We start from the raw sequence: 20,350 nt of genomic DNA, 5'->3' as shown, positions 1-20,350 counted from the left end.
AGTGATATTTTGACTTCTTCCTTTCCAATTTGTATCCCCTTGACCTCCTTTTGTTGTCGAATTGCTCTGGCTAGGACTTCAAGTACTGTATTGAATAGGTAGGGAGAAAGTGGGTAGCCTTGTCTAGCCCCTGATTTTAGTGGGATTGCTTCTCTCCATTTACTTTGATGTTGGCTACTGGTCTGCTGTAGATTGCTTTTATTATGTTTAGGTATGGGCCTTGAATTCTTGATCTTTCCAAGACTTTTATCATGAAGTCTCCCCTACTTGTGTGGTGGGTTTTGGGAATTGAACTCAGGTCCCTCTACTTGTAAAATAAGTGCTTTATCACCTGAGCCATCTCTCCAGGCCTATGTTTTTCTTCTGGGCAAAGTCCTGGCCTCAGGTTGGAGCCTTGATTTCCCAGACCTGGAGTTATTATACTTTTTACTTTGAACGAGCCCTTTGGCCTCTCTGGCCTTGTGTTCTGTGCCTGTAAAATGGGCTTCCCACAGTTCTCACTCAGCTGCTGGGAGGCTTAAGGAAGCATTCTGGTCAACCAGGGAGATGTCAGCCCTCAGGCTGTGCATGTGAGGGCAGGTGAGCTACTGTCTCTGGGCTTTTCGGTTGTCATTTCCTTTGGGGGCAGTTTTCAGGAAATCTTGTTACCCGTGTTGCTCGCCAATACCAGCAGGCCCTGCAGGATGTGGCAAGGCGCTAACAGCGAGTCTCCCTTTTTTTCTCCTGACAGATCATAGCGAACCATCACATGCGGTCTATCTCTTTCGCCTCAGGGGGAGACCCGGTAAGTGGCCTTTGGTTTGTTTCTCTTGCTCTTGCTGGGACTTTCTAAGAAGAAACCTCTCTTCCAGAGATGTGCCCTTCACGCCGTGACACAAAAGTGTTTAATGCTTATTTTAATGAAACCCCAGTGAACTATCCTAATACCAGTCCAGCTGTTTTAGCATCAGTAAAACTTCTGGGTAGAACTCCGTTATGATACATGCTTGGGAACAATTGTGCTGCCCCCAGAAAAACAAGTTTTATACCTATCTGGGGAAATTCTTTTGAAGAAAACGATGTTTTGTAAGACAAAATATTCATCAGTAAAACTTTGCGAGTAGTCATAAATTCTGAAGCTGTGACCCCAGCTGCTTATCCCTCTCGGTTCTAGAAGACCCCCCCCTCCCACTTCCTTCCCCCTCCCTTTCCTTTTTCTGTATTAGAGCCTGAGTTGAGGTCAGCAGTGCTTAGCTGTCACTCCACCATCAAGCTATCCCTTGGCTGTCACTTTAGTTGTTATTTGGTGGTAGGAGCAGGGTAACCTGTGAGCACGGTCTACTGTTTTCAGTCACAAGGTGGGTCAGGAGATCTGGAAGTGTGGCCTCCTTGAGAGGTAGCAATAGCTCCAGTATGCCTGACCCATCCTGCCATGCCTGCCTTCCTTGGTTGTCTCTGTGCTACATCCCTCAAACCACCTCAAAGGCAGACAGATAATACAAAGGAGAGCAAGAAACAAAGAGGAGGAAGGACATAGGCCTGGCTCTTTCCAGCAGTGGTAGGAGAAAGGCTCTTTTTTTTTTTTTTTTTTTTGGTTTTTCGAGACAGGGTTTCTCTGTGTAGCCCTGGCTGTCCTGGAACTCACTTTGTAGACCAGGCTAGCCTTGAACTCAGAAATCCGCCTTCCTCTGCCTCAGGCTCTCTCTCTCTCTTTTTTTTTTAATGCTCTCAGATTAACTTTTGGTTCTGGGTAAAGTTTTCAGCAGTTAGGAAGGAAAAAATTAAAAAGCCCTCTCTATTCGTACACAGTCTAGCTTCCAAAACCCGGGAATCGTACCACCAATGAAAGGCTGCTGTACACTTTAGCAGCCAAAGCGAAGGAGCTGACACCACCTGTACTAATCAGCAATCAAGACAACCCCACACAGACATTCCCATAGGCCAACCTGGTCTAGATGCTTTCTTAATTGAGACTCTCTACTCGGGTGGCTCTAGGTTGTATCAAGTTTGACGGTTAAAATTAACCAGCACACCGTCAGTTTACCCAGGGATCGGTCCATGGTTTAGATCAGAGCCCTCATGATCCAATTGCTTGCCAGGGATGGGCTCCACCAGCTGGAAGCATGCCTGCCTCACAGGAGCAGCTCTGGAGGAACCGTTTAGACCCCAAGCACAGCAGAGCCCTGTGTGCTTGTGACCTATGCTCCCTTAGCCTGAGTCCCACACCCAGACCAAGACCTTCACCCGCATCCCTTCATCTCTGGCTCATAGAGGTTTGCAGTATTAGTTCTCATTTGCATAAACAGCTCCCCTTCCTGGAAATTTTGTGAAAGCAATGCTTAGCAGTGGTAGGAGCAGAGGTACACATTCTGAGAACTTGGGAGACCAAATGCATCATCTTTTGTTAAAAAGCTTTATTTTTCAAAACCTTTTCATCCCCCCCCCCATGATTTCTTCTAGAAACAAAAAGGAGAATAATGAATGTCTAGCTGTGTGTGGTCAGGCATGCCTTTAATCTCAGCATCAGGAGCACAGGACTGCTTTGAAATTCAGGCCAGTGGCTAGCCTCATCTACATAGTGAGACTTGTATTTAAAAAAAAAAATAAAAGGACTGACAACATCTGGTGACATTTGAAGTGATCTATAGTAGCGTACATTTTCTGAGATTTTTTTTCCTCACCGAAAAATGGTTGTGGTTCAGGTGTAATGAGATATGTAAGCCCAGCCTAGAGGGGTTGAGGCAGGAATATTGTGCACTTCAGACTAGCCAGGGCTAGAGAATGAGGCCTTGTCTTAAAAGACAAAGCAAAACTGTGCTGGGCTCCTTACTGTCTTTCTAGGTGGACAGCTTTGCTTTGTGCCTCATTGGTCCACCCAGGAGGAAACAGATAACAAATGACAGTTGAGTGAGACTTGAAAATACTGCTAATCCTTCTTTCTCCAAAAAGAAACAGGCGGTGATGATAGCAGACCCCAATGTCTAGTGTTGAGAGATCACCAGGAGGGCTTGGGAAGGCGGCTCAGTGAAACCCTTCCCACGTAAGCAGGAGGATGTGGGTTCCATCTCCAGGACCCAAGCAAAAAGAAGTTCACTTCTAACCAGGCACCAGGGAGGCAGAGACTGGGCATCCCAGCCGGCTTAAGTGGTGAACTCCTGATTTCAGCAACAAACGGACCTTGTCTGAAAGGCCTGAAGAATGACACCTTAGACTGCTGCACCCTATTCCCTGCATGCATACATAAGATCCCCAAGAGGATGTCACAACCTGTCTCAGAGGTCTTGGGGACTAAGCACAGGGATGCAATCACCACAGAAGAAGATCCTCACAGCCTCTTCTCTGGAATTTAGGGTGCCCACTGTAGAACTGTGGGGCCAAGAACACTGTTCTGAGTCTTGAGACACTAGGGAACAATGCCAGATAAGGATCAAGATCAGCGACAGAACAGCTATGTCCTAGCTTGGCAATGGACCATCTGAGAGAAGGATATTATAGCTTTCTTCTCCAGACATAGTGTAGTGCTTTAGACTAGAGAAGGTGACCATCCCCCTTAAAAATAAAAGACTTCCTTGTATGAATCCCTAGAGCTGACTGGAGTTAATTTTGCGCTCTGGCTATGTACAAAAATCAAACAACAAGACTCCTCCTGTTAGTATGTTTTCCTTGAACTCTAGCCGCACCCCCATCAAATTTGGAAGATACAAATGAAGACCGGAAAGCTGATAGTGCACCGTTCCGTTATTGTACCACAGAAACAGTTGGTTGTAACTACATGCACCCCTCCTGCCTGCCATGCTTCTCCGAGGAGCTGCCTGCCAGGGCATCAAGCCTTTTCTTTCTGGATGGTAGCTCTGCTACCATGGTACCCAGGTGATTCAATTCTTCTGCTAATTTCCCTTATTCAGATACAGCCTCCAGTGCCCACAGCATCCTTAGGCACAAAAGTGACAGCAATTTGGGTCAATTAGGGCCAAAGCATCGGCTCTCTGCTTCTTGAAAAAAAATCCCAGATCCTACCACGTGGGAAAGCTGGCTGCGAATCTTAATCCTGACCCTGTAACTGCACCCAAAGCTAACTCAAGGATAGATGATCCTGGGTTCTCAGCTTGTTTTAAAAGACCACAGAAAGGTAAACACAGGGCGCGAGGCACACCCCAGGGTGTGCTCCAGGACTCTGGTCTGCTGGCTAAGATGTTCATGAGGGTCCTTGGATAGTTGTGACTCTCACATCCCATGAGCCAGGAAGAGAGCAAAGAATCGTAAACTATAATACATATTTTTGCCAAGAGTTTTAAATCCTCAGAAGATGCCCCTCCATGGACATGAACAGAGGCCATTTTTACCGTCTTCCTGTCCTTTCTCTAGTTTGTGAAATATGAAAGACCAAGAAATGTACTCTACTCAGAGGAGCTGCAGAGACAAGGCTTCTTTTGTTTCCTTCACTGCCAAGTCTTCCTGCCTCCATTTTTCTGAAGGCTTGGAGAGTGCCACGCCCACCCATCCCTCCCCCTCCACACTCCTGGCAGGGTCTTCTGGATCTCTGTTTGGAGGGGAGAGGATATTTTCTCCCGGATGAAACAGTACTGGCGAGCCAGCACAAACCACTTCGAGTCTGACATTAGGGGCAGTAGATGAACTTGAAGTCCTTCGGAGCATAAGATTTGGAAAGTAACTAAAAAACAGGCTGACCTTTCAAGTTGCCCTCTGCGGGGTGGTGCACGTGTGTGCTGGTGGGGTTTTAGCCGTCAATTTGACCCCACTTACAATCACTTGGGAAGCGAGCTTCAGCTGTGGGGTAGGAAGAGTCAGACTGCCGTGGTGGGCAGCAGTCCTCAGGCAGGGTTCCTGACCATCACAGAGCAGAAGGAAGCATGCAAGGAACTACACACTGAATTTCCTCTGTGCTGTTGACTATGAACGCGAAGCTTTAAGGTCCAGCCTTGACTTCCTCACGTTAAGAAGCTGTAACCTGAACATGTGAGCTGTAGAAACCCTTTCTTCCCTAAGTTGCTTTTAAGTCAGGGTGTTGGGCACAGCAACAGAAGTGGACAGAGAAGAGCTTCTGTTTGGTTGGCAGAGGGAGGAACCGGGAGTGGAGCGCAGAGCCTTGTGCTTGGTTGTAATCGCACTGTGACCGTACAACACCTCAACCTGAACAGCTCTTGAGGACCAAGCCACCCCAGAAACCTTAAGGCTTTTTTGGTTTGTTGTTCTGAACGTTCAAAAAATATCAACGTTGCAGAGAAGTCTCTCTGGCTTTAAGAATTAGGAAAACAGGACTTGAGAGATGGCTCAGTGGTTAAGGGCACTTACTGCTTTCTCATAGGACCCAAGTTTGGTTCCTAGTACACACATAGGGTGGCTCATAACAGCCTATAACTCCAGTTCCAGGGACCCAGCATCTCTGTCCTCCATAGGCACAAGCATTCACGTGTACATATCCCCTTTCCCCTGCCCAACACACACACACACACATTTAAAAATACTAAAAATAATACTACTTTTAAAAGGATTAAGAAAATGGCCAGGTCCCTGGCTACTTGCTCAGAAGTGAGTGTATGCAGGCTGCCTCTGCTGATCATCAGGGCCTCAGAAGGCTAAACTCATTTCACACCAAGGGGTGAGACTTCTACAGGAAACCAGTGGTGTTTTGTTGTTTGTTTGTTTGACAGTTACAATGTTTTAAATTGGCACTCACTATTGTTTAATGTAATGAGCTTTATTGTGACTATTTCATGTGTGTGCATGACATGTGAGTTTCATGTGTATATATGACATACTTTGATCATACCCACAGGTTTGCTCTCCTCCCAACCCTCCTTTTCCTGGCAGCCTGTTTCTACTTCCCTATCTTTCCTTCTGACTCTTACTCACTTCACTTAATAGACTGACTCCCGATTTCATCCGTTTTCCCGGAAATGAAATAACTTCATTCTTTAGAGCTGTATAGTACTCCACTGTGTAGCTACATCACACTTTTTCTGTTCCCTCCTCTGCTGAAGGACAAGTAGGTTATTTCTGTATCTCACCTATGATGAATATCCTGTCTTTAAACACCTACCCTAGTATTTTTTCCCAACAATTAGTTCTTAAAGTATGTCTCCAACCCCACAGCTACTGGAATTTCTCAGCAACCCCATTTGGAACTCCAATGGGAAACTGGGGTACAGCCCAACTATCTGTCTTAAACCTTCAGGGGATTCTCACAGGAACTCAAATCGGAGGACGGCTCATATACACATCCCTGATGGCGGTGCTTCATGACTTTGGTGCACATTGAGCTTTAAAAAGGTCCTTGTGGGGGCTGGCGAGATGGCTCAGCGGTTAAGAGCACTGACTGCTCTTCTGAAGGTCCCGAGTTCAAATCCCAGCAACCACATGGTAGCTCACAACCATCCATAATGAGATCTGATGCCCTCTTCTGGTGTGTCTGAAGACAATTACAGTGTACTTACATATAATAATAAATAAATTAAAAAAAATCCTTGTGGCTAGGTCTCAAATCCAAACTACCTAAGTCAGATGAACCAATGGGACTTGAGCACCAGTTCTGAAAGTCTTTGAGGAGAGCTAACACGGGGAGGTCAGGTGCTTGTTGCCCTGGCTGCGCTGAGTGTGCGCCCCAAGGGGAGCTGTGTAACAGCTGGTCGTGGTTCCTCAAACTATGCCCAGAGATCTGCACTCAGATCTCTGAGGATTTCGAACCACATCCAAATGTGAGGACTTGATTCAAACCATGTCTATTTTGGACCAATTTTGTAAGCAGTATTTGACCCTTCCCTCTCTCTCTCCTTCCCTTCCTTCTCCCCAGTGCTGAGGAGGCTCAGGGCCCTCCCACACTCGGAAAGTGCTGGTCCATGATCTTCCCTTCCAACTGATTCTGGGCTGTGTGATGGATGAATGGATTCTCAGCATGCAGGGCTCTGCATCCCTCTGGCCCTACCTTTTGCTGTGATAAGTGATCCAAAAGGCTCTTTTTTTTTCCTTCCACAGGACACAACGGACTATGTTGCCTATGTCGCTAAGGACCCTGTCAATCGCAGAGGTGAGCAATGCCCGACCCATTTAATCACTCACTCGTGGGAAGCCAGGCTTAATACTGCGAACCAGATGTTCCTAATTACCTCAGCTCCTTTAGCAAATGAGCACGTGCCACGTGCCACGATTCAGGCTAATTGAGGCCTTCAAGAGTAGCTTATCACCTGGCTGAGAGAGCACCTACTGGATGCTGAGCGCTGCATGCACACCTGTGTCAGGATGGCTATGCTTTGATTTACCTGGCTCACATGGTGCCTCTCTCACCCTGTGCTCTAATGGCAGCCTCGGTTATGCCTGGGAAACATGACAACTGCCCGTGTGTGCTCCTGACTGCTTTGCCACCCTCCTCCCAAACCTGTATCTTGGATATATGTTCAAGACAGCCTATAAGGGCATATTAACATAGGATAGGATGGGAGCTCTCCCTGTGTTTCAGGGGCTTCAGCAAACGAAACCTCATGTAATGGCTAATATTGTCAGATTGACAACACTAGAACCACCTAGTAGATGGACCTCTGTTCTGTTTGTGAGGTGAGGGAGATTCTAGATTGGATCAATTGAAGTGGGAAGGCCCAGCCTAACTAGGAGTGGCATCCTTCATGGGCTGGAGTCCTGAAGTAAATAAAAAGGAGAAAGCTGGCTAAGTGCCAGCTGTCACCAATCTCTGTGTCCTGGCTGTCTATGCAATGTTACAGCTGCCTCAGGCTCAGGACACCATGGCTTCCCCATTGTGATGGACTGTACCCCCAAACTGTGGGCCCAAATAAGTCCTGCCTGCCTTGAGTTGTTCTCGTCAGGTGTTTTATCACAATGATAGACAGTAACTGTGTAACCTGTGACCAGAGGCTCTTGCAGAGCAAGGGAGTAGACAGTAAATATGCCGACTATGTCCTTGCAAACTGCTTCTGAGTTGGCTGTAAACGTTTGCACTGCCAGCCAGCTCTGGGTGCAAGAGCACAGAACTGACATCCCATCGTCGATGTTTTGGAGTTGAAGAGACAAGATGTTACAGGGAGTCTGGAGGGTCTGGCTTTCTTCTTCCTGTTCTTCCCCATGTAAGCTGAAGCTTCATCAAGAGTCTTCCTTAGGGTGACAGGAAGAGAAGAGGGTTCTTGTAGATAACATAGCACAGGTTCCTAGTCTAGAACTGTACCTGGTTTTCCTGAACAGAGCTGGGACAATTAGACAGTAGTGTGATTGTGTGTGTGTATATACAGATGCACATGTATGAGTGTGTGTATGTGTGTGTGTGTGTGTGTGCGTGTGCACAGGTGCACATGTGTGAATGTGTATGTAGAGACCAGAGGACCACATTGGATTTCATTCCTTAGATAGTTTCTACCTTATTTTTTGAGGCAGAGTCTCACTGGTCCGGAATTCTCCAAGTAGGCTAGGCTAGTTGGCCAATGGGGCCATGGGTTAGCCACCTTCTCCCTCCCCAGGGCTGAGATTGCAAGCTTGCCCCATGACACCTGGTTTTTTATTTTGTTTTTGGTTTTTTTGTTTTGTTTTGTTTTGTTTTGTTTAAAGCCTTAGTCTGAGGAATCAAACTCAGGCCCTTGTGCTTTTAAGGCAAGTGCTTTACCAATTAAGCAGCCACTCTGACTTTTCTTTAAAAAAAAATAAGACAGGTCTGGGGAGAGAAGAGAAGGGGCTGTTGTGGCCCTGGGATGCTTTGTTAGCATGAATACCTGCCTGTCTTCTCTGGTGGCTGCACACAGCCAGTGTTGATCCGAGGCGAGCAGGGTTATACCTGGGACAGTCAGGACTGCTGCTCGGAGCACTTGAGCAAAAGTCACTGCTGCAGGCTCAGAGGCTGCATGTCAGTGTCCAAGGTAGCAAACAGAAATGAAGGTGTTTAAATCAACAAGGACGTGTTGCCTCACAATTATGGAGAATGGATACCCAGATCATAGTATAAGCAGGGCCATGTGGACTCCCTCTAGGTTCTAGAGGAGAAATCCCTCCTGCCTGCTTCTGGCTTCTAGTAGTTACTGGTGATCTCCACGGTCCCTTGGCTTGCAGGCATGCCACTGAAATCCATCCTTACAGACTCTCTGTTTCTGTGAATACTGAAGGATGTCTACGGAGATGAGACTTCATGGTGGCTCAGGGCTCCTTTTATCCCACTGTTACCTTGTTTTAACTAGTTACATCTGAAATTGCACAGTTTCCAAGTAAGGACAGCCTCTGGGGTTAGGATTTTTGGCACACCTTTTTTCTTTCAGAGGATATAATTTAACCCACAGTATAAGCCAGCCTCTTTAACTTTTTAGCACCTCCCCCCCCCAGTCAGGGTGGGCATGGAGGAGTGAAGGTATCAGGCACTGTCCCCACAGAACTCTATCTGAATTAGAAGCAGCTAGAGTTTGTTCTTTGTTTTTGATTTGCTACAAAGTTTTTGCAAGAGATTTAGGCAATTCTATTTTTTTCAGACTTCTTTAGTAGGTCCGTGGTCCTCAAAGTGAGCTACACTTGAGAGTGACATACGGTCCTTATAAGAAAAATCTCAGCGCTCAGGTCTGAGAGAGTGGGATCCAGACAGCAAAGTGTTTAGACAGTGCTTGGGGGTCTGGGGAAAGAGCTCAGTTGGCCAAGTGCTTGCTGCACAGGTGTAAGAAGTTGAGACCATTTCCCGAAACCAGCCTGAAAGGTGGAGACAGGAGGACCACTTGGTGGCCGGCCAGCCTAGTTGGTAAGTTTCAGGCCAATGAGAGACCCTCTCTTATCAAACAATGTGAGTGTCCACTAAGGAATGAATGGCACCTGAGGTTGTCCTGTGGTCTCCACATACACATGCACACATGAAGATGAACACACTCCCCCCCACCCCGAGCACACCCATAGGTACTTTGTGTGACTCTGACATATAGCAAGACTGAGTGCTTGGGTGGAGTGTATGCCCCCAAAGTGTCTGGTCTCCAAGTACTTCACTTTGGATGGTATAATGACCTAGCTTCTTTGGTGTTTTGCAATCCAGCCATCTCTGTCCCATCTTCACCTTTCAGAGTCAAGGGGCCAGGTTTTTCTCCATCTGTGCTTGGTCCTTTCACCAAGCCTTCCTCTAAGATGGACAGACAGTGCTGTTGGGGAAATCTAGACAGTCTTGCCTTGCAGAATAGTGTCTAGTGCATGATTTTCTCTCATTTTAAAATCTTATTTCTCCCCCAGTGTGTGTGTGTGTGTGTCTAGACATAGTGTTTGGGTATCTTTCTCTGTCATCTGTTCCTCGTTTATTTTTGAGACAGGATCTCCCCCTGAACCACAAGCTCATTTATTTGACTAAATTAGATAGCCAGCGCTCAGGGTTCATCCCCTGTCTCTGCTGTGTTGTGTTTTCCTTCCCACACCATTGATCCCAGAAATAACAACTCTGAGATTCAAAATATATTTGCAAACACCTTGGTCATAAGCTTTGGTTGGTTCCCCGATTACATCCTAAGTTAATATCCCATTTATTCTAATCTAAGTTCTAAAATCTAAGTTTAAATCTAAATCTAAGTTCTAAATCTAAGTTTAATCTAATCTAAGTTCTGCCACGAGGCTGGTTATGTCCACTCAGCTCCCATACATCTATCCTCCTCCATGGCCGCACGCAACTCTCCCCACATTGCTCTATCCCAGAATCCTTTCTGCCTACTGGGTGTCTCGCCTTCTATTCTACTACCCTTTCCTCTAGGCCATAGACTTTTTAAAAATTGACAGGTGGTGTAGCCATACAGTACACAAGAGATTTTTTTCTACATGTCTTGCCTCACCAGCACTGGACTTCCAGATATGCATGGCTGCACACAGCTTTAAATGTGGTTTCTGAACTCAGGTCCTCATGGCAAGCACCTAGCCCTCTGTTCCTGTTTGATCTTAATTGACACCTACTTGTATTCATTTATGAGGTGCAGAGTGAGGTTTCAGTGTATACAGTGTACAGTGATCAAGTCAGAGTAATTCACCTTCAAACTTCAAGCTTCTGCTACCTTGACTCCCCACCATGATAGACTGTAACCTGGAACTGTAGCCCCAGGAACCCTTTCTCCTCTCACTTTTGTTGGGGTGTTTTTGTTAAAATGGAGCCATCTCCTCTGCGTCCCTACGTTGTATGGCTTAGTGTTTCCAGTCAGACTTCCTTGTCAATGTTTCGCTATCACTAAGTCAAGGACAACTTTCTCTAAATCCATTGAATAGATCAATATTCATCTCGTGGGAACCAGTTTAAATCTATGGCTAAGGTTCCTGGGCTTTAGGAACACACACTGTGTCCAAGATCCAGAGTGCATTAAGGTTTCTTTTAAAACACTGCTTGCTTCTCTAGGGAGGTCAGAACCACTGGGTGATAGATTCTGGGAGTGTCAGAGCCATCTAGGGGCTGAAGAGGTGACTCAGTGGTTAAAACTACATGTTGCTCTTGCAAAGGACCCAGGTTGGGTTTCTAACCCCCATAGAATGTCTCACAAATGCCTGTAACTCCAGTTCCGAGGGAATCTTCTGCCCTCTTTCTAGCCTCTTCAGGAAGTTTGTGCACGGGAAGCACAGACATACATAATGGTGAAGCACTCATGTGCACAAAATGAAAACAAATAAGTTTTAAATAGTAAAAATAAAAGCTTTACTTTAACAGAAAAGCCCTCTAAGAAATTCATGTGTCCATCATCATCCCTATGGGATGTCCCAGAGATAAGACTTCGGGTTGGTAGAGACATAACAGGATCCATACCAGGCAGGAGGCAGGTGGCTCTTTTTTTTCCTGCACCTGAGATGGGGCTTTGTGTCAAGGGGTCCAGAGAGCCCTGGCATCATCTCTAACGAGCTCATGTCCTCTTTTCTCCAAGCTTGCCACATTCTGGAATGCTGTGACGGGCTAGCCCAAGATGTCATTGGCTCCATCGGACAAGCCTTTGAACTCCGGTTCAAACAGTATTTGCAGTGCCCTTCCAAGGTTCCTGCTCTCCAGGACCGGTGAGTAGCAGGGCCTGTCTTTCTCCGGGACATATCTAGGGTCTGTAAACTTTCCTCTAAAGCCAGCTCTCAGCACCACACTCTGGGCAGACCCAGATCTTCACTGTGTTTCCCAGGCTCACAGACACCTGGCTGGTGCTCAGTAGAAACACAGGAAGCTGACAGATGGAAGCTCACATATGGCTTGGGATAGGCAGGAAACATTTTCTTGAAGCTATAGAGACAGTATCAAGGTTACCAAAAAGTCACTGTAATATTTTTTTGTCACACTGAATGAATCATTTGTGTTTTGGAATCGCACTGTCCTGGTTAGCCATAAATGTCAACAGACATAGCCTAGAGTCACCTGGCAGAAGGAGTCTCATTTGAGGGATTACATAGATCAGATTGGCTATGGATCTGCCTGTCAGGGAGTGCCGTGCTTATTGATGCAGTGGGCCAGCCCACTGTGGGCAGCACCATTCCCTGGGCAGGTGGTCCTGGGCTATACAAGAAGTCTAGCTAAATATGAGCCATTAAGAATCATTCCACCATGGTTTTTCTTCAAATTCCTCTTTGATTTCCTTCCATGATAGACAGTAAATTTGTTTATTTTAAAAGATTTATTTATTATATATAAATACACTATAGCTGTCTTCAGACACTCCAGAAGAGGGAGTAAGATCTTATTACAGAAGGTTGTGAGCCACCATATGGTTGCTGGGATTTGAACTCAGGACCTTCAGAACAGTCAATACTCTTAACTGCTGAGCCATCTCTCCAGCCGGATAGTGAACTTGTTAACTGAAATACACCCTTTGTGAGCATTTGAACTGTTTCCTTCTTTTGGCTCATACGAACAGAGCTACTATGAAGTTGTAGTCAATCTTTGGGATAGCCATCTTTCAATATTCCTGTGTGTTTGCATTAGAGTAGAATTATTAAGCTAATGGCCCTGCTGTTTCCCATTTGGGAAATTGTCTTGTTGCTTTCTCCCCCCCCCCATATTCAGAAACAATATTAGTCAGGGTTCTCTAGAGAAATAAAACTTATACAATGAGTGATTTATACCAACAGAAGGTCCAAGAATCCAGTAGTTGTTCAGTCTTTGATGCTGGATGTCTCAGCTGGTCTTTAGTCTATGCCAGAACCCCAAAGAAGTAGACTCTAATGCCAGTGAAAGATGGGCTTGCTAATGAGAGTGAAAGCAAACAGGCAAAGAGCAAGCCAGTCTTCTTCTATGTCCTTTCTATAGACGGCCAGCAGAAGGTATGGCCAAGATGAAAGATAGATTTTTTCCCATCTCAGAGATTAGGATTAGAAGTGGGTCTTCTCGATTTAAAAGATTTAATTAAGAAAAAAAAATCCCTCACAGTTGTGCCCAGTCATTTGGGTTTTAGTTAATTCCAGATGTAGTCAAGCTGACAACCAAGATTAGCCATCCCAGATACGTTGGGGGGAAAAATCACCCTAAGGCAAGAGGGATCTATTTTGGGTCACATTTTGGAAGTCCTTTCATCATGACAAGGAAGTCAAGGCTGAGGGAATGTGAGGTGCTAGTCACATTGCGTCTATAGGGGGGAAGCAGGGAACAATGAACGCTCAGCTGACTTCTCCCTAGTTTTGTGCTGTCCAGAGATCTAAGCCCACAGAATGGGGCCACCCATTATTAGGGTGAGTTTTCCATCTCAATTAACCAGAGCATGATAATTCCTCACAGGCATGGCCCGAGGCTAACCTAATCTAGAGAACTCCTCGTGGTTGTGCCCAGAGTGCTTCTTTGGTGATCCTAGATCTTCTCGTGCTGGCACAAGCTGGCATTCTCAGTGGTCCTACAGGTCTCCCAGGCTCCATTCAAACTGGTTCAGCTGAATTGAACTATTTAAATCTTGTCCTTCTTCTATCTCTCAAGCCTGCTACTTGCTTAAGTGAATTGTTAAAGTTTTCTTCTCATGTATGCAGCGATAGTAGAATTTTCAATTCTAGAATTTACTTTTTAAAAATTTCTTGATACATACTAGCAAGCCACATTTCCTGAGATGCATTTTCATATTTAGTGTCTTGCATATACTTTATTTTGGTTGGCTGAACATTTTTAGAGTCTTTGTTTATTTTTCCTTAGGTCTGAGATTTCTTGGTCACAGTTCCCATTGACTTATTTTTCCTGTCTAGGCGCTATCCTTCCTTATTTCTTTATACAGCTTACAGGGTGGGTTTTTTTTTTCTGACATCAAAAATGTAAATAATAGAAAGTGGCAAGACTGAAACTCATATTTCTTCTCTTTCTGGGATGTATATTGTTAATGTTTGCAGTTGTTTTAGTGACTTTACTGAAATAATTCTATCAACTCTACAACCTACACATGTCAGTATGTCCGCTGATGACACTGCTACATCCCTCACTAATGACTGAAGAGGTTTCCTTAGATGCCTTAGAGTCTTTACTAAAGGGCTACATGTGTGTGCATGTACATATGAACATGTATATGTATGTACACATATACACATGTAGATATGGTATTGTGCATATGTATTTGTATTTATGAGTGTGCACGTTTGTATGTATGTTGGTGTGTGTTGTATGTATACATTTGTATGTATATGCATATGTGTGTATATGTACACATGTACACATGTGTTTGTGTGTTAAATGTATTTATATGTAAATTGATTATTGTTTCAGCTTTCACTTTCTACTTGTGAGATGTTTAATGTTAGGCCAGAAGTGAGAATTCAGATCCACGTTACACACTGTGGGTATGAACAAATGCTGAATCCTGCAAATGAATGTAGCATCTAGATAAACGTGCTGGAGTTTATTAATGTCTCTGCTTTTCGCTTTAGGGTTTGTGATAGTCATTAGTTGTGGTTATTTGTGTGAGACTCCCCGCCCCCTCTAATTCCATTCACTCTACATTCTTTGTCACTTTCTTCCACTAATAAAAATTGTTTGACCCAAATGTTATTCCCAGCCTCAAGCGGGCCCCATGATAAACACTTGCCTCTGAATGTTTCTGACAGATGCCCCCGGGCAGGCTCTGCATCAGGTTAAATAAAGACAGCTTTGGCAAACACAAGCAGATGATAAGTGCTTAAGGAGATGGGAATGCTAATTACTCTAATTTGGTCACTGTGTGCTGTAGAAATGTATCAAGTTAGCACACAGCGCCCCATAATAAATGTGCAAAATTACTACGTGATAATTAAAAGTAAAATTTTTTAAAAGGCAGCTTGGGGAATTGGGTTCTCAAAGGATCACTCAGACAGGGAAAATGATGATGAATTTTTGGGACTGGCTGTTGAAAGAGGCTCAGAACTGCCCTGTCCCATCTGTGGCTACACTGGTTGGCATTGATGGATGACTGTTAGCTTACAAGGCTACCACAGGGATGCAAGTAGGGCTATTTAAGGTGCCACAACAATACTGATCTTACAGCTTATATCATTGTTTTAAAATGCTTAGTTTTAAATTGTGTGTGTGTGTCATATGTGTTTCTTGATTTCTTTTCTGTTGCTGTAATGAAATACCCTAACAAAACCAACATAAGGAATAAAGGTGTATTGTGGTTCACAGCTCAAGGGACAGCTCACCAAGGCAGGGGCTGAGGCAGCAGGTCACATACTTCTGCAGTAAGAACACACTACACATGCTAGGGCTTAGCTTGCGTTCTCCATCTTACGCAGTCTAAGACCACTCTGCCCAGGGAATGAATGGTTCTACCCACAGTGGGCAGGTATTCAGACCTTAAACTGCAATTGAGATTAATGCTCCATGCAAATTCTCAAGGGACCGACTGGCTGAGGCGATCAAGTTGACAGTTAACACGAATCATTTCTCTGTCTCTGTCTCTGTCTCCTAGTCTCTCTCTTTGTCTCTCTCTGTCTCCCTGTTTCTCTCTCTCTCTCTCTCTCTCTCTCTCTCTCTCTCTCTGTGTGTGTGTGTGTGTGTTTGTGTGTGTGTGTGTGTGTGTGTGTGTGTATGCACTTACGACCATGGGAATAGTTCAGGTGTCCTCTTCTCTCACTCTCTACTTTAGCCCCCTGATGTCGCAGAGCCTCTCTCTGTTTTTCAGCTAGGCAGGTGGCAGGAAAGCTCCAGCATCCTCCTGTCTTTCACCCACTACCTCAGGTGTCGGCGCTCCGGGTACACGCAGTGACACTTGGCTTTTTACACGCTTGCTCAGGATCCAGACTTATGTCCTCGTGCTCCTGTAGTAAGCACATTAAAAAACAAAACAAAACCCTGGACTGCTGCAAGCTTCTGTTAATTCCAGAGTTCTGAAAACGTTGAGTTAGACCAACCAAAATCTCTGGGCAGTTTATCATTAATTATATGGAAATTGATTTCAGAGGACCATATTTTGCCATTTTTTTTAGGTGAATCTTCATTTTTGCATGATTTCATTTAACTTATGTTTCATGACTTGCTGAAATGCATACATGCCCATTTAGGCTCTGGTGCTCTGTAGGTATAAATTATTTATTTTTCAATTAAAAGGGGTTATTTCTGATATGGGTGGCATATTCTGACGAGTAGATCTCGGGAATAAGACAGATTTATTTATAAGACAAAACACTCACCTTGTTTACAGACATTCTCGGGAGAGAAATGGTGGGGCGGGGGGCAGTGACTAATTTCTTTCTTAGTAACAGGTATAGTATTCACCCATTTCTCAGTATTAAAGCAAGAGCTTGGGATTCAATTCTGTTAGTAAGTGCTCGCCTAAAAGGCTCTGGGTTCCAGCCCCAGCACCATATAAACTGGGCGTGGTTTCCTATGCTTGTAATTCAGGCTCTTGGACATTGGAAACCAAAGGACTCAAAGTTCAAGGTCACCCATGGCTACATAGGACACTCAAGAAAAGCCCGGGGCACACAAAACTCTGTTTCACTATACAGACATGGATATGGATACAGATACATAGAAATATAGAATATTTCCATATATCTGGGCCAGACTGGCTTTATGAAAAAAAAATGTTTATGAAACTCCTTCCTTCAGAGGCCAAGTACATGATGCTGGCATAAGCTCAGCCGCACTGTGGGTCCCTTGGATGCATTTCATCATGGCACAAGTGTTATGGAGGATAATGCAGTGAGGGGCACAGGGCCCATTCCAAGTGTGGCCCTGAGTACTTATGCCATGCAACAGATCTGGTGTAAAGGGGGCTCACTGGGGGAGGGAAGAGCAGTGAGGACCTGGGAGAGGGTAGAGGCAGACTAGGGGACAGGGAGACAAGAGCAGAGCCATGAGGACAGAGAAGGGGAAAAGGCACAGAAAAGCACAGAAAGGTGGGGGGGAGAGGGAGAGAGAGAAGGAGGGAGAGAGAAGGAGAGGAAGGGAAGAGGAGGGGAGGAAGAGGGAGGGGGAGAGGGAGGGGAAGGGGGGAGGGAGTCCTAGCAGAAGTGATAGGTGATGATATAAGCTGTTGCTAGGTTTCTGGGAGGAGCCTAGTGGAATCACCTTTAAGCTAACATTCCTCCCCTTTGGTTTAATTAAAAGTGAGGGACTAGGAAGGGAGAGCCTTCCTGGATGCAGATCTCAAGGAAATACCTGGACTTAGCAGGATACTGGAACATATATATGTATATATGATATATGAATACATGGTATATGATATACGGTATATGAGTGTATGTGTGTGTGTATATATATAAGGTATATCATTTATAAGGTATATCATTTAAAACTTTTAGGCCCATGGTAGTTGGGGGGACGGAGGAGGAGTCCCACCCCCTGGAATAAGCAACAGGTGGGAAACGTAGGCTGTTGATTGGCAGGGTACTTACCTGGAGTTCATTTGACCTGTGAGATGTGGATCCAAGTGAATTCTCTGAACCTTATGAGAATCTTTCTAAGTTTACAAAAAGAGATACGTTTTAGACATGTTAGCATTATTATTGTAATCTATAGTGAAACCCACATTGTAAAAAGGCAGCAGACTCATACCTCTGTGTCACAGTGAGGCTTGGGAAACAGCTGTTTTTGTTAAAAGCTTGAACATGCTTTAAGGTGAGGCCAGGGAAGAGAGGAACCTTCTGTGGAGCAGAAAGGGCAAACGCTCATCTGATCTTGGTTTGCAGTATGACTAGAAACCATGAAAGCGGGGCGTCTTCCCTCTCTCCAGAAGACTAGTTGTGTATAGATTTAGCACCATGAGAAACAGTTTTAAGTCTATGCTTAAAAGACAACCAAAGGAAACTTAAAATCGTGAACTTGCAACTATGATAGTGGATTGTATAGTGGAAGGTGTTGTCAGAGTTGGATTAATAGTTTATCAGAATTCCATTGATTAACGTTAGAACTCTGAACTTTCAATGTACTAAGACAGCCATACCATAGAGAGGGCGAGAAATCTGAAGGAGTTTTCCTTTCTTTCTTTCTTTCTTTCTTTCTTTCTTTCTCTCTTTCTTTTTTTAAAGATAGATTTATTTATCTATTTAATGTATGTGAGTACACTGTAGCTGACTTCAGACACACCAGAAGAGGGCATTGGATCCCATTACAGATGGTTGTGACCCACCATGTGGTTGCTGGGAATTGAACTTAGGACCTCTGGAAGAACAGTCTGTGCTCTTAACCCCTGAGCCATCTCTCTGGTCCCACTGAAGCATGTTTCATTCCTTTTACGTGCCTTAAATCACTTTTTATCACCATTTAAGTTTTCACCTGCATTCGCCTACCTCAAGACACCTTCTTAGACCCTAAAATACTTTCTCCGACCCTCATAACGTAAGCTTCTGTATCCTTAGACCTTACATAAACCTGACACCTTTTTCCTATCGAATTATTTATCATGAATGAGACACAGGTGGTTGACCATTGGGAGCAGTCACTGTAAAGTCAATTCCTTTAAATGAAGGAAGAGTAAAAAGTTACACCTGAAAACCTGTTTATCTTTAAACACGAAGCCTGCGAGCGAGGCAAACCTGTTTGCCCTTTTGATTAATATGGTAGTGGATTATCTTGGGGTAAGAAGCTAGTTGTCTGTTGTTCTCTAGCTCTCAGAGAGTTAGCTTAGCCTTCATTGTGCTCAGGGACACGAGAAGGATAAATTATAATCTAAATGGCCTATATATTAGTTAGAATGACAGAGACTAGTCCATAGTCCACTACCTAGACAGTTGTCCCAGGCTCCTGTGGCCTCCACAGCACTATGGGCAGAGGCAGTCTTTGGCCATCAGACCCAGAAGATGAGAGGCTTTTTCTGTGGAGGAGGGACATGGGATAGGTTGACCTTGCCTTGTCTCAGACCACATGGGACAATTAACTCCCTGGGTGTCCTCTCTTTGTCCACAGTTCAGGCCCTAGCCATTGGCGAGGCAATGGGGCAGCTATGCCTAGTGTTGTTTATACCACCATCCAGGTACAGTCCTTTGTTGTCATGACTGTATCTTCTTGGAGACCTTGTTTGGGGTCGCTGTTAGGATTTGAGAGTCTCTGTCTGTCATAGTAAAGTTTAAACATATGAAATGCCAAACCCAGCAGGTCTCTGACAGGCTTAAGAGCTAGAACGTACCAAGCATATCTGAATTAAACAATCTGTGTCTGTTTTTGGTTATCTCCGTGTATGGATCTGTGTAGATGTCTCATTTGTGACTGAGAGACTCCGCGTCTTAAAAGTCCCACCACCTTTTAACACTACCATTTTGGGGACCAAGCCTCCAACACCTGAACCATGTGTGCTGGAGGCCACACTTAAGCCACATCCAGTGATTTGTCTCTATAGGTGGCACTGATGTTAGATTCACTGGGTCTGCTCCAGTGATCAATTTTGGGTGAAGGTCCCTGAAAAATCTTTTAACAGAATGCAGAGTCTGGATGAGCCGTGGACTGAAGAAGAGGGAGATGGCCCTGATCACCCATACTACAACAGCATTCCCACCAAGATGCCTCCCCCAGGGGGGTTTCTGGATGCTCGATTGAAAGGCAGACCCCACGCTCCTGAGGCAGCTCAGGTAAGTTGGGGGTTCTCTTCCTGGGAGGAGGTTGGCCCCCCTTTGCATTCACCCTCTTCAGTGTTATTTCTGGCTGATAACCCACATGGCTTTGGACACTATCACTTGAAGAAGACTCTCTTCCACCAATTTCACAGGGTGATGTCACAGCGTCTTCTCTGGGGCATTAATAGACACTGTAAATCTTAGCACCAATCCCAGTATGCTGAGCTCTTAATGAGGGGATGGCAGAATTTGGGGCTTTTAAAAGGCCCACGACACTGTGGCTTCCCTGAAAAGAGTCGACCCATCCCCTGAAAGTAAAACAATTTTATTCATTTTTTTATCTTGTTTATCTCTCACTCTCATCTAGTTTCTGTGATAAATGTGATAAATACTGTCACACTAACCAACTGAGGGTATGGGGTGCTTATGGTAGTGTGCTGTACCAGGTTACAGTCCA

General features: G+C 44.9%; 1 protein-coding gene across 2 annotated transcripts in view; it reads left to right on the top strand.

Annotated features, from left to right (window-relative positions):
• The window catches only part of Shc3 (SHC adaptor protein 3), a 143,147-nt gene that overhangs the window by 98,764 nt on the left and 24,033 nt on the right, over window positions 1-20,350 (top strand). For both annotated transcript variants that reach the window (XM_029468657.1, XM_021180505.2), the window contains 4 exons: window positions 731-784; window positions 6,973-7,024; window positions 11,844-11,970; window positions 19,758-19,908. In XM_029468657.1, coding sequence (XP_029324517.1) covers window positions 731-784; window positions 6,973-7,024; window positions 11,844-11,970; window positions 19,758-19,908 — 384 coding nt within the window. The remainder of the gene's footprint in view (window positions 1-730; window positions 785-6,972; window positions 7,025-11,843; window positions 11,971-19,757; window positions 19,909-20,350) is intronic.

Source organism: Mus caroli, chromosome 13 (genome assembly GCF_900094665.2).
Source record: "Mus caroli chromosome 13, CAROLI_EIJ_v1.1, whole genome shotgun sequence".
In the NCBI taxonomy this organism is placed as follows: Eukaryota; Metazoa; Chordata; class Mammalia; order Rodentia; family Muridae; genus Mus; species Mus caroli.
This window is presented reverse-complemented; position numbering and strand designations above follow the sequence as displayed.